This window comes from Strigops habroptila, chromosome 11 (assembly GCF_004027225.2).
Source record: "Strigops habroptila isolate Jane chromosome 11, bStrHab1.2.pri, whole genome shotgun sequence".
Classification (NCBI taxonomy): domain Eukaryota; kingdom Metazoa; phylum Chordata; class Aves; order Psittaciformes; family Psittacidae; genus Strigops; species Strigops habroptila.
This window is the reverse complement of record NC_046360.1, coordinates 22,719,112-22,732,609: the sequence shown is the minus strand read 5'-3', so window position 1 is coordinate 22,732,609 and position 13,498 is coordinate 22,719,112. Positions and strand designations below refer to the sequence as shown.

The following is a 13,498-nucleotide window of genomic DNA, read 5'->3' as shown; positions in this document are numbered from 1 at the left end:
AGGATGTTGCAGGAGTTTCTACACAACAGGCGTTTTGGTGCTGTGAAAATGTTTCTCTGATGTACCTTAGCTCAAGTTATACTGCTGCTGTCATGGTGGCACATGTGTATCTAAAGGTTTTATTAGGGAGGCGTGTACAAAATGTCCTCAGACCTTCTGCAGTCACTTAATTCACACAGAAAAGTTTTAGAGGGCTAAAGAGAGGTCTCAAATGAGCTGGGAAAGCTGCAGACCAGGGTAGGAGTTAAATGTACTGGCAGCAAATGCAGGTAGATCAAATGGCCCGAAAACTGTCTGTGTCTGGTAGCACGTACTGCTGTCACCTGCCAGCACAGCTCCTGTCTCAGCTGGGGAGTTCAGAGCACACAGGTCTAGGGACTGCTTTCAAGTGTAGTAAATGGCTTTTTTTTTTTTTTTTTTTTTTTGCCTGACTTTAAAAAATTATTGTTTCACTGACTTGCATTTTTCCCTAGTGGTGCACATGGACATGTGTCTTCTCCCTTAAAGGCTCTAGGCACCACAAGTTCGCTACACATGCAAGGAAAACTGCAGAATTGGTTGAAGTTGCATAGATACATGGTCTCCCCTGGGTGGTTTTCATTCACCATTAGTACATCTCCAACCCCATCCTCTCTGTGGAGGCTTCAACTAGCCTGATCCTGTGCTGGCTACCGGTTTTTTAGCCGTCTAACCAACTCGCTGGCTTGTCATGTTGTGTTTCATTCCTAACGCAGTTGTTCCCATGTTTTAGTCAACAGTGAAATCCACCCGTAGCGCACCACCCTGTGGCATTTGCTGTCGTGCTTTTGGAGGACCATCAGTGTCTGAAGGCAAAATGGTCTTGAAGCAGTTTTTCTGACTTAAGACAGAGCATGCTGATCTGCTGGCACCTCTGTTTTAAGGACTGGAAAAGCCCAAATCGTACCAGTGTGTCTGCTCTTGTACCGCCATGTTTCAGCTGTTGCAAGACCTTCGTCCTCTTTTTCCAGCCACCATCTTCCCTGTTTTACTTTCAGAAAGGAGTGGGCAGCCAGCAAGGTTGTGGCTCACTGCTCCCTGTACCATTGAACCAAGGGGGGAGAGCCAAGACATGGCAGGGTGGCTCTTTGCAGCCATCCTTTTCCCTAGTTAGGGGTCAAGCCTCCCCCAAGCCACCAGGTTGTCTGAAGGAAGAGGGTTAACCTTATCTCCTCTTGCTCACTCTTCAGTGAGCTAAAGCCTATCAGTAAGCAATGGGTAATATCTTGGAGATGTTCATGTTGGGTGTTTGGATCTGGTCAGAGGAAGGTAATGGGGCTGTTGGTGGTGCCTGTCGAGATGTGAGGGTGTGGGTTGCCCATGGGTTGGGTGGCCATGGCTGTGGGGAGACCTGGTGTCACCGGCTTGTGGCTGCAAGTCTGTGGAGGTCTCCAGGCCTGGGGTAAAACATTTCAGCTGTGTCCTCAGAAGCAGGTCTGGGTCGGAAATAACTGCTGCTGCTACACTGGGGAGGTGGAAAATGATTGGTTTTGATCTCTTGGCTATGGATTCACTGGAAACAGGAAACAGTAACACCCAGGAGCATTTCCTGTCACAGGGTGGTTTGACCAAACACATTCCTGTGTCTGTTGGCTTCTGGTACACCTGCAGTTCTGCTGAATCAGCAGAGCTATGGCACTGAGGGCTTGGCACCCTCAGGGAGACCCCTTTGAGCAGGCCTTCCAGATGTTTGCATTTGGGGAGTTCCCAAAATACCCTGGGTCTTAAAGAAAATGCTTCAGCTAACAGGTTACTTTGCTCAGTTTCTCTTGCGTACAGCTGCTCAGGGTGTTCCTTCCACAGATGGGGAGGAAAACAAAAGCCACGTTTGGGAGGAAAGGCAGAAGGACAGTGCAGCAGGCATGGTGGCACTGGCGTGGCAGCATCACCGGGGCTTGCACCAACGCAGTCTAGCACCTTGCCCTGCCAATGTTTATTTTACTTGGGTAAACGGTTGGTTTTAGCAACATGACTGCAATGTGTGAGCTGTGCTGGGGGTGTAATTCGATGGGAGGAGGCAGCTATGTGCAGGGAGAGCTGCTAATGCTGCAGGAATGCCACACTTCCTTGGGATGAGAAAAGATGGCGCCCTGGGGCCCTTGACGATAGCACGGCTTGTCCTCTCCTCCTCAGCTCTGCTGTCACCCTGTGTCTGAGGACTGAGGCACAAAGTGGAGTTGTGCCACGCTCAGGGCACCTTTTGCCCAAATGAACATGATTTCTGAGGGAAAATTGGGTGTTCTGGTTATTGCAGTAAGGCTCCCATCCGGGGCTGCTGGAGGAGCATGAAGTGCCATGGGGCTGCTGCCATTCACCCCCTGCCAGGCTGGGTGGGATAGGAAGGATGCACCCGCTCTGGCTTAGGAATGGCTTTTGTTCATGTTCCCAAAGAAAACTGAGGTTGTCTTTGTGCATGCGCCGCAGGGTGACAATCAAGATGGCGGGAGGAGGAAGGGGTGTCCCCTCAGGAACGCAGAGTGAGAGCAGGAGGGATTTCAGTGGTAGCATAAGTGGTTGTTAATTCATATTTCATCACTAAAATGCCACTGATGCTCCAGTTAAACCAGCAGGAACCAGTTCTGGCTCCTGAGCCTGCTCACCATGGCAGGGGTGAGGAGATGCAACATGGCAGCTCCTCAGGAAGCACCCATGGCCCCATTGTCCGAGCTTTGCCAGTGGGCTGGCAGCAAAATACGTCCTTGGAGGCTTAAAGCTCCAGCCGTCATGTCCCCTTGCTATGCACGGCTCACAGGGGATCAACGCAGCCCCGAGGAGTGGCCCCATTAGTTGTGGGTATGTGACCAGGGTGAAGCTCTCGATAAGCCTCCAAGGAACAACCATCTGAGGCACTCGGTGTTAACACGTTTTATTTTCCCAGCGGCCACCCTTCTCAGCACTCAGTCTTCATGCCGGTAGCCAGGGGACTTAGCCAAGGAGATGAGATGCAGAGCTTGAGTGGTTTAAGAAATTCGGGCTGTCCATCTGGCCTCAGATTTATTCAACTCCCTTCATAAACTCCAGGAACTCTGCCAAGACATTGGAGACAAGGGGTGTGAGGTGGGGCTGAAGTGCCCTCGCAGCTGCCAAGTGTGCTCTTGGCAGGTTTCACCAGCCCTGTCTCCTCTTCCATCTCTCCGATGTGCAAGAGGCTGCGGGGGGATGGCGACTGCTCCTCTGACTGTGGCGAGGGCTCCTCGTGACTCCGGCTGGAAATGTCACTGGAGCCCAGCATCGCCCTGGGCAGCCACCAAAATGCCAGAGGTGAGTGCCTGGGGCAAGATATGGCCACCAGCTCAGCTCGGAAATGGTCCGGGGGTCTTTTCAGCAGCACTGCATTCAGAGTGCTTGTGTTTAGGGGGCAGGAGGGGATGGGCAGGTCTTTGGTGGAAAGCAGCATTGCTTCAGTGCAGGCTGGTTTTGGCAGCGTGGGAACAGTTAAGGACCTCGCCACCATTTCACTAGCCTAAGAAACCCCCCATCCCTGTGCAAACACTGGCTGTGGTGAGGTGTACTGCCTGCATGGGCTCACGCCTGACCAAGAAGACAACCAAGACCATGGGAGGTGCCTGGGGGACACTGAAGGGCTCGTGACCAAACTGCATGCAAGAAAGAGTCATACCATCATAGTCAATCCTGCCGTCATTGTTTTTATCGCCATCTTTCATCAATTCTTCTATGTCGTCTTCAGTGATGGTCTCTCCTGTTGCCTGCAGCATGATCTTCAGCTCCTCGAGGTCAATGTAGCCATCGGCATTTCTGTGTGAGGACAGAAGAGCTCAGGAGCAGAGCAGCAGGCTGGGGAGGGGGAGCAGGACAGTTGTACTGTTCCCACAACCCTGCCATGCTGCGCTCATGGCTCTTACTTATCAAACATCCTGAAGAGGTCTGAGAGTTCCTCTTCAGTTTTTCCTTTGCTGTCATCTTTCATACACCGGACCATCATAACAAGGAACTCATCAAAGTCTACGGTGCCGCTGCCTGTAGGCAGAATAAACGCCATCAGCTCATGCTACAGTGGGTGGACAGGCAAGGCTAAGCGAGAGGTTGTGATTCCCTTTAATAACCAAGGACCAAAACTCCGGAGAGCAGCCCTGCAGCAAGAAGCAGCTTTCAGGATGCTGGAGTGAGTGAGTCCCTGCACTGACTTCATGTCTGAATTTTTACTTTTTGCAATCATTTTTCCAAGGCAAAACGAACCAAAAGTCCCACTGAAAGCACTAATGAATGGGAATTCCTGCTATGGAGACACCTGTCCATCTCATCCAGGTATTAATAATAACAGCTCCAGAAGGCAGGTATTCATGCAGTGTGTTTTTGCACCAGCAGTACAGTACTGTTGTTTCCAGGCAAGAAATGAAACAGCTGTGTCATTGGTTTTTAACTGTGCTTTTATTTTCCAGTTTTTTAGTATGGTATTTCTGCCCAATTTGCACACAGTGGATTTTGTTAGGTGTGATCACCAGTATACTGATTTAATCAATATTGACAAGGGTTTGTGTGTGCTCTCAAGCAGTGAAAGACTTTGCTGATGATAGAATCCTGTGGCATTTCTGAAATGGCAGTTGCTACATTTTGTTTTTTAAATGGATCTGTGCAATTTCAGAATACCTCCCAAAATCACTTCAAGCAGTCTGATCGTTATAGCAATAATGATTTTTATAGTTCCTCTTTGCCTGCAAATTTCCTAAAGTAACCATGCTGAAGTTTGGTGGGTGTTAAGTGTCCTTCAAAATCACAGCACATGATGTTGCTCCCCATAGGCTGCGACTATCCCCAGCATGGATCCTGCCAGCACTGCTCAGATGCTCAGTGCTCCTGATCCACACCATGCCTCCCATGCCTGCAGACATGGGGATGGTGCTTGGGAAAGCACCCCAAGAGAAGAAAGCCAAGTCTCTCACCATCCTCATCCACCTCATCTATCATCTCCTGCAGCTCTTCAGGGGTCGGGTTCTGCCCCAGCATCCGCATCACCTTCCCCAGCTCCTTGGTGCTGATGCAACCATCCTCTGCGCCCAGCACGAAGATGTCAAAGGCAGCCTTGAACTCTGGGGAGGGAGGTAAGAGGAAATGTTGGGGGGTCTTGCTCCACACCTCAACCCTGCAGGTGGGTGGCAGGGCAGAGAGCTCACCCCAGGCAGAGCCTCCCCTGCCTATGCACCCCGGCGCTGCCTGGGCATCGCATGGTGCAGACACCCAGGCACATGCACAGAAACCGCCTTGCTTGAAATGCTGGTGGGCCAAAATTCCTTTGGCCAGTCTGGCCAAAGCACTGGGGTGTAATTGCTGAGGCAGGCTGGGCTGCTGGCCGGGGAGCTCACCTTTAGGCTGTGGTGTCAAGTTAAAGATGCACCTACCATTTTTTTGCTCTTCTGTCAGCTGCTCAACCTGTAAGGAAAAGCCACCAAGTCATTTTCCTTCATCAGCATCACTAGTTGTTAAAAGGACATTTTATTTGTTCATCAGCCTTTGCAAAGGTCAGTGAAGCCTCACAAGTGACCCTCATGGACTATGGGTTGTATGACACAACTTTTTGTAGTCTAAGAGATTCTTCCCCGTAAAAAAAATTATTCCCAACTCCTTTGAAGTGAGAATCATTTCTCTGGAGCAGCAGCAGCAGAAGTAGCCTTTGCACAAGCAGGGGAGACCCTCTGGGAAAAGTATTTGCCTCTGTCAACCTTTTAGGGATAATTTCTTGTTGCTGGCAGGCTTCACAGCGGGATGGCTGTGCTGCTGGGAGTTGCTTGTGCATGGGCTGAGGCAGGTCAGATGTGGGATGTGCTAGGGAGGTCCCCAGGGAGGAAGAAGTGGACAAGACCATTCCTGGTGGTTGTTCTTCAGCCCAAGATTCAGGAAACTCCCTGCGCTGTCCAGAGCGTTAAGAGCTGGTCTACTTCTGTCCAAGTTGGCTTTTATTACAAAGGTTTCTGCCTCTGAAGGGAGCTGCTATTCTCTTTAGCATGTTTTGGGTATCTCCCTGAAGAAATGGCCCATGGAGCATTAGCTGAAACAGGCTGGCAGATTGTTCCCAAACCTTGCCCTAATTCATTCCCTGCAGACAGTCAGTGAGAGCTTATTAGTTAGCATTAATTAATTACAATACCAACGAGAGAGCAAAGAGGAATCCATCAGCTCTGTGTCCTATCTCTTTAAGTGCATTTCTCTCTTTGGCTGATGTCTCCTTACTACCATCCCTGACCAAGCAGTCCCCAGCACCCATCCCTGAACCCCAAAACCCCAACTCGTGGCACCATGTCTTTAAGAGAAGGCTGATGCTTCTGCCCCAAAGAGCAATAGTTTTACACAAGCCATCTGGAAGTCCTTCCCCCTTGCAGCAAGAGGCAGGGAAAGTGTTTTTCCTTAGTGGGACAGAGCCTGCGGGAAGTAGGCAGAGAGCTTTACCCACTCCCCATGCACCAGAAGGTGAAGACTTTCAAGTCAGAAGGTACTAAGGATGGTGTTAGGATTGCTGTTGCAGGAGGAAGCCCAAGCCCACTGTGGCCCCGGTGCTGCTCAAGGCAGGCAAGTCGCTGCCAGCCCTTCACGGCTATCGTTTGGGCAGAGCCAGGGCAGCCGCAATGCTCTCTCAGCCGATGTCCACGGCCACTGTCCTGCTGCTCGGGTAACATGACTCACTCGATGCATTCGCTATTTATAAGCCTGGATGAGAGAGGTGCTGGAGATAAAGATGAGCTCCCCGATTGTTCCCAGGCTTTGGTATTTATCCTTGCAGCCCTTTATCTGGACACTTGTCCCTAGCACTGTTCTTAGTGCCGCTTAACAGAGCCTAAAAATGTTCCCAAAATAGCTTTGTGTTTGCACACCCTTATCGAGGCATGAGTGGGCAAGATGAAAATCCGTTGGTTGCACGTAGGGAATTTGGCATAAATACAATATGCCAATCGTTTTAATCCTTTAAAACAATAAATACAATATTAATATATGCCATTAGCATGCAGCAAATGAAGAAATACACACTTCTGAAGCTTCCTCGACTACTCAAGTGATAGATCTGGAGCTATGCTGAATGTAAATTAAATGCATTGTAACCACAGCATGACACTTTCGTTAGAGAGGTCTCTTGAGCCGTTTATAGAACCCTCTGGACACGGGTGCTGTTTGCAGCTTTATTCCCCTTTTCTCTCCACATTGCAGGGACAGGTTTCTCTGGCTGAGGTGTGGGAAGGCAAAGCACTAAGCTCACAGCACTGCAGCGGCCATGGTAACACTAAATGTGTTGTGTTTTGCTTTTATCAGCTGTCTTCTTCATCCCATGTTCCAATTGGAAGTCAGATGGGAAGTTTTAAGTTCTTGAATTTTTTTTCCAGGTAAATGTTTTCTTACAGTTAAAATCTTGGGGAATATATCCATGAATATATCCATTTTGCCTCTGTAAAAGTGCTGGCAGTTAATGCCCAGGACTCAAGCCTCACATTTGTCAGTGTGCCCCCACCTTCAAATCAGCAGCAAAATCCTTATGGAAGTCCATCAGGTCTTTTGTGTGGCCCATTTCCCTGGTCAAGGGCTCTGTGTTTGGGGTAAGTTTTTGCTGTCTCGGGTAGGAATTGTGGGTGGTTGTCTATTGCTGCAGTTATTTCTTCTCAGCTAAATTCCTCTGTTGTCCAGCTCCACTAAAGCCCACAAGCTTCAGGTGGGGATGTCCTTCACATGTGGGGCAGAGATGTGGAGAGAGGCTGGAGCTTGCAGGGAGGGAACCCTTTCTTTGTGGGGCTCTCCACCCATGCTGTGTGTGTGCTGACAAACCCTTTTGCCTGTGGACATCGCCAGCTTGCAAAGCACTTTAGCCTTTCTCCCTAATTACAGGCATGAGGTCCCTAAACAATGAGAAGACCTGTGCCTTGAGTCTCAGAGAATATATTTAATTAAAAAGCTTAATTACAGAGACCTGGATTTTCTTTGATTTTATAGGTCACATTTTTCTCCCTTTTGGAGCTGATGGTATGGGGACTCTGTTTTACTGTTCAGCTTTTTCACACTATCAGGATTGCTAGAGGGGTTCCATTGCACAAGGTTCAGTGCTGACCAAATGACAGAAGAGGTGTGAGCACTGTGGGGTTTTTCTTCAGTAATGTATCAAGCACTATCTTCCCTCTAAAAACCTTTGACTTGTATGATACATCTTTTGTGCCCTCGGTTAAAATCAAACCTGACCAACTATATATTTAAAAACCAAAATGTCACCAAAAAGCTCTTCTTTTAACTCCAGTTATGGAAGGGGCACAGCAGCAATCCACACAATCCAGAATCTATTTTCATCCTTATTCCGCTCGTGTGTCACTGTCTGTCTACATTACAAAACAATGCAGTGCTCTTATTACAGACCAAATAGTTGGGGTTTACACCGTGAGTGCAGCATGCAGCTGTGTAAGTTAAAATAGCCATTAGGATGCTCTGCGTTCCCTGAGCATAGCTCACGTTCTGGATTTCTGCAGGGCAGATATCAGGAGCAGCAAACAAGAGGAGGATATTTGGAAATAACTTTAAAAAGCCAAAGGGGTTTTTAAATCTCCCAGAAAAATAATAAGCTAAGGAAGGGGGAAATGTAGCAATGGCAGAATTATAAAGCACCAGAAAGAAGAGGGTGAGGTTTAACCCATACGAATACTTTAATTTCATGGTATACGCTGCTTTGCTTTGTCCGGGCTAAAACCAGCAGCCACCTCTTACACTGTCAAGATTTTGTTCAGATTTATAACCGCCTACAGGCCATCTCCCTGCCCTGCAGTGAGGAACCAGGGGAGTAATTGTAAATAATTTAGCAGCACAGTTGAGACTGTCACGCTTATAAGAGGAGTGCGAAACCTTCAGAGCCATCAGTGGGAAAAGTCTGAGCCCTGGATAATGATGTTGATTAAAAGTTGCCACCCATAAAGTATTTCTCATTTGCGTTTCTCCGTTGAATTAACTCCATCACCGTTTGGGGGAATATACTGTAAAATTCCTGAAAACCCCTTAAAACTTCCCCCCCAAATCACATCCCAAAGGGAGGTACTTACCGCTGCCTTATAAATGTCATCCATGGCTGGAGAGGGTGGGCAAGGGGCTGGGGAATGTCACGGTCGCACAGTGCCGGCTCTGCCCCTGTGAGCCTGGCTGATATAGGGGTCTGCCCGCCCCAGGGGATGTGACCAGCCCACCGGCAGCCCCACACGCCAATCCCCATCCCATCCTCGTCCCCACAGGAATGCCTCGCCTGCGTGCCTTGGGATGGGGACACTGCCGAGCCCGAGGCTGGCATGTCCGGGGCCAGCCCCAGTCCCACTGTGGGGCAGCTGGAGGCTTCCTCGTGACTGATGTGGGAACAAGCGAGTGGTTTCAGCAAGGTTTCGGCAGGACCCTGGCTGATATATTATGGTATTTGGCTGCCCTGACTGGAAGCATGCCACCATGTCACCTCCACCTCCTGTGTCTTCCTCCTTTGGAAGCTGCATTAGAAAGATTATACTGTGCCTAATTAAACTGGGTAATATGGGAAAGCCATGCCTCCCAAAATATCCCTGTCCAGCAGCAAATGTTCCCGGGAGCAGTGGAAGAGGGGGTGTCGGGGCCTCCCTGTCCCCTCTGGCGGCTGTCTCCAAACCCACGGGGGACATGCAGCCGGTGCCAATGTCCTCAGAGGAGCTGATGCCATGTGCATGCGGGTGCTGCGGCCAGGGAGGATGTGCAGTCCTGATGCCGTGGTGAGAAGTGTGGAGGCAGATGGAGCTTTGCCTTCATTTTCTGCATTTAGCTGTGGCTGCAAGATGGGGGGTGGGAGGGATGAGGGTGGCTATCAACTGTGCCCGATTTCAGAGATCATTCTCAATCCTTTAGGAAACTAGGGTTCCCTTCACCCAAAACAGCAAGCTGACCTGTCCCCACTGCAAGTGGGGAAAATCCACGCTTCTGGATTTACCATAAATTTATCCCACCATTGTGAAGAGAAAAACACACCAAAGGCCTCCAAATAATGAGCAGTGTTTTCTCAGTGCAGGGAAAACGCTTTTAATCCACAGCAACCAAAGCAAAACCACTCTTTTTGGTGATTCAGGACTCCCTCTTGTGTCCAAAGGAGCTATGAATGGCTCCGGCGTCTCAGGGTGACAAAGTCACATCTGCGTTAGCAAACCAGAGAATCCTGTAAATGCAGCTGTCAGGTTTCATCTCTTCTAAAAATCCCTTCACCCTTTAATAGAAATCATGTTGCATGAAAAGCCTGCTGTCCCTATGTAACACCTAGCCAAAGTGGTGTTAACCAGTGACCCAGGGTGGCACCAGCATGGAGTGAGGGTGCCAGTGAGCACAGACCCATGTCCCCACACCACGTCCCCCCCCAGGTTTTGCAGTCCTGAAAGAATAACTTGCTGCAGAGCCTCTTAGGAACTGTGGTCCTGTGCCCACTGGCCTTGATTTACCCAGGCTTCGGCTGGGCTCTACCTCTTCTCAGCATGATGCTGGCAAATGTTGCATTTAAGGAATTACTTTTCGAAGCACGTTAGTCTTCAGAATTGGAAAATATTAGTACTTTGGTTGCTTTGAACATAGAAAAGGCAGGAAAAGCAGCAAACAGAAGTAGTTATTTTGTTAAAGGGCATCAGAGTCTGTCCTTAAGTGAGGGAACAGGCTGGGATGGGGACCCTGCTGTCTCCCAGCACTGAACCATCACCCAAACCCTCTTGAGCACACCCATGGAGATCTCCTCAGTGAAGCGCTGCCCCGAGGCAAACCCCAGCCCAAGGCTGCTTCTCTCCACCTTGGGATTCCCTGTGGCGGGTGCTGGCTCCAGGCAGAGGGTGAGGAATGATGCCTGGCCCTGTCCTTCCATCCCGGGAGGCAATGGCTCTGAGTCATCCCCCTGAAAACAGCCCCTGGGATGCATCAGAATATATCTAGGGCGATGCATGGTGGAAGCAGGACCTCTGACATTGCCTTCAAAGGAGTGCAGCCATGCTCCAGGAGCACCTGGCATGAAATCCAAGTCAGGATGTGGAAGAAGGGTCTTTGTCTGCTTAGAGGTGGGAAATCTGGGCCACTGCCACCATACACACTGACACGGGAAATCTGCACTTCTGCAAATGCCCAATGCGAACAGACACTTACAAAACACAGGTATGCCTAGAGAAGGATGAAATCCATCTGGCATGGCGCATGCAAGGGGCATCATGCCAACCCCTGCATCCCAGCTTGCTGCTTGGAACCAAAGCTTCCAGCATCCCCTGGCTCTCCGAAGCAGTTTGCTTACGAACGAATTGGAAATTGGAGTTTTGTACAGAAAGAGCCTCTGTTGTGCAAATGCAGGGGGACACTGCTGTGGCAGGTACGGGGGTGTCCCAGAGAAACCATCCCTCCTGTTGCTTCTCTTTCCCCCCTGCACCAGACCCACAGCAGAGCTGGAGCACGGCCATCTATAGCCTGAGGAGGGCTGCCAGCACAAATGCCCTTAATACAGTTGCACGGCCGGCTCGGTGGCACACCGGCTGTCGCTGCAGTTAGGTACGGCACATTAGCTCAGGCTTCAGCTGCATCCTGACATGCTGTGGAACCTGCCTGTCAACCCAAGGTACCATGACAAGCGGAAGGAAAGGTTTACTGCACTTTTTTATCCAAAATCTCAGTTCAGGTTTTCCTTTCCACACAGCTGTACCCCATTGCGAAACAAGAAGGGGCATCCTTCAGGTCAAATATAACAGAACAAAATGCAGAAGCACAACTAAGTTGCAACTTTATTTGAGGTCAGAGTTTTTTGCAGGGCTCCTTGGGCAGTCTGTTATGGCTCCAAACAGCAGCAAAATGCTCCAGCTCCCCCTTCCCTGTGCAGGGCACCTGGCCCTGAGAAGGGCCAGACCCACTGACAATGAAGCCCCTTAAGTTACTGCTACCTAAATCCTCCTTGGAGGGCTTTAGCTGAATGAGCCTGTTTGCTCCCTTCCCCAGCTGCATTGGTCCTGTTGATGCATCTTCCCTGGGAGCCACGACAGGGCTGCCACACCATGAGCCACCTCAGTGCCTGCAGCCAGAAACTGCTTTAGGAAAAGGAGAAGGGTACAGATCAAGACCAACAGACATGTGAGTGCTGCAAATTGTTCTTTAATTAAGGAGATGGGACATTCAGAGGAAACTTAATTAAAGCTGCTCTCCAAAAGCACATTATCTCGTCAAGAGGCTGAGCTCAGTGGCAGCTCCTGCTGATGCTGGGACAGCGCTTGAAAATCCCTGTTGGGCTGCCTTTACTATGTGTGTTTTCTCCTCACACCTATCGTCCTTCAGCTGAGTCCTGACCAAAGGAAAGTGTTTTGCAGTCAAAATCAGAATGTTTTTTTCCAGCTCCATTTGCAGAGGTGTGTTTGTTTATCTGCCTCCTGGTCCCGGTTGCATCTGCCAGATGCCAGCATTTCCTGCTGTTGTGTTACTCCCTCTGCACCACAGCTCCCCTCTGCCCAGGAAATACTTTCTGTCCAGATGACTTTGAAAGCCACACATGCATCCAAAGCATTTGGCACTTCTACTCTTATTATTAATGGCACTACACTGGAGCTAATTGCATCCCCTAAGGAAGGACAGAGAGTGATCACCTCTGTTTTACAGGAAGATGCTTTTTTACCCAAACCTCCTGTGACCCCCACCTCGGAGCAACTTGGGTTCACACTGAAAAGGCTGAGGAGGATTTGCTTAGCATCCTTTAAGATTCTCCGCTTCTGTTACAAGTTCTTGGCAAGATCCCTTCAGGGTACACAGACTTGAAACAGTGCACTGAAGTAAGCAAAGTTCATAATATCAGTGAAGTCACCCCAAACAACACCCTGAGTTCACTCTTAAGCTCATCTAGTTCCAACCCCCTGCCACGGGCAGGGACACCTTCCACTGGACCAGGTTGCTCCAAGCCCCGTCCAGCCTGGCCTTGAACACTTCTCTCCCACCCAAAATCTCCTTGAGAGATAGGGGTGAAAGGAGCCGCTTTGTTTCCTCCCATGTTTGAAGGGACGCTTGGCTCCAGCACTAACCAGCTACCCTTGCTGCCACAATATGAGGAGGCAGCCGCTACAGCTTTGTGCATTTGGGGTCCCACTTGGGGCTAGGGCCCATCGCTGTGGCAGGGACCCATCGCTGTGGCAGGGACCAGCCATGGCCCCACGGACCCTCCAGCAGGGCAGGGCAGGGCAGGGCGCTTTCCTCAGGTATGAGCTGGGCCACCCCAAACCCAGCTCCTCAGCACTGTTTTTAAAGTGGCACCAGGCAGGCAGGGACTGGCTCTGCCCTCCTTAGTTCAATCATTCCTGACATCATCATGTGGGGCAATACAGCAGCAGATTTTGAGAAGGGGAAGAAAACAATCCAAATCCTTCTGACAGCCGGTTTTGCCATAAACCAAAGTAAGGTCAAGGGACCTGCACAGGAGACACAGTTTTGGGGAATACAGTGGCAAGATGGGCGTCATCATAACCCCGCAGATGGGATCAACAAGGTAACAGCAATGTCTGAA

The 13,498-nt window shown here is 49.9% G+C and overlaps 1 protein-coding gene across 1 annotated transcript; it reads right to left on the bottom strand.

Moving 5' to 3' along the window:
* Positions 1-2,813: 2,813 nt before the first annotated feature.
* On the bottom strand, positions 2,814-9,113 carry TNNC1 (troponin C1, slow skeletal and cardiac type). Its single transcript, XM_030501973.1, has 6 exons — positions 9,036-9,113; positions 5,376-5,406; positions 4,920-5,066; positions 3,882-3,996; positions 3,638-3,774; positions 2,814-3,044 (listed from the first exon to the last, which is right to left on the bottom strand). Exons 1-6 carry the CDS (start codon positions 9,057-9,059, stop codon positions 3,013-3,015), a joined length of 486 nt encoding a protein of 161 aa, XP_030357833.1. The 5' UTR covers positions 9,060-9,113; the 3' UTR covers positions 2,814-3,012.
* Between the last annotated feature and the right edge of the window lie 4,385 nt (positions 9,114-13,498).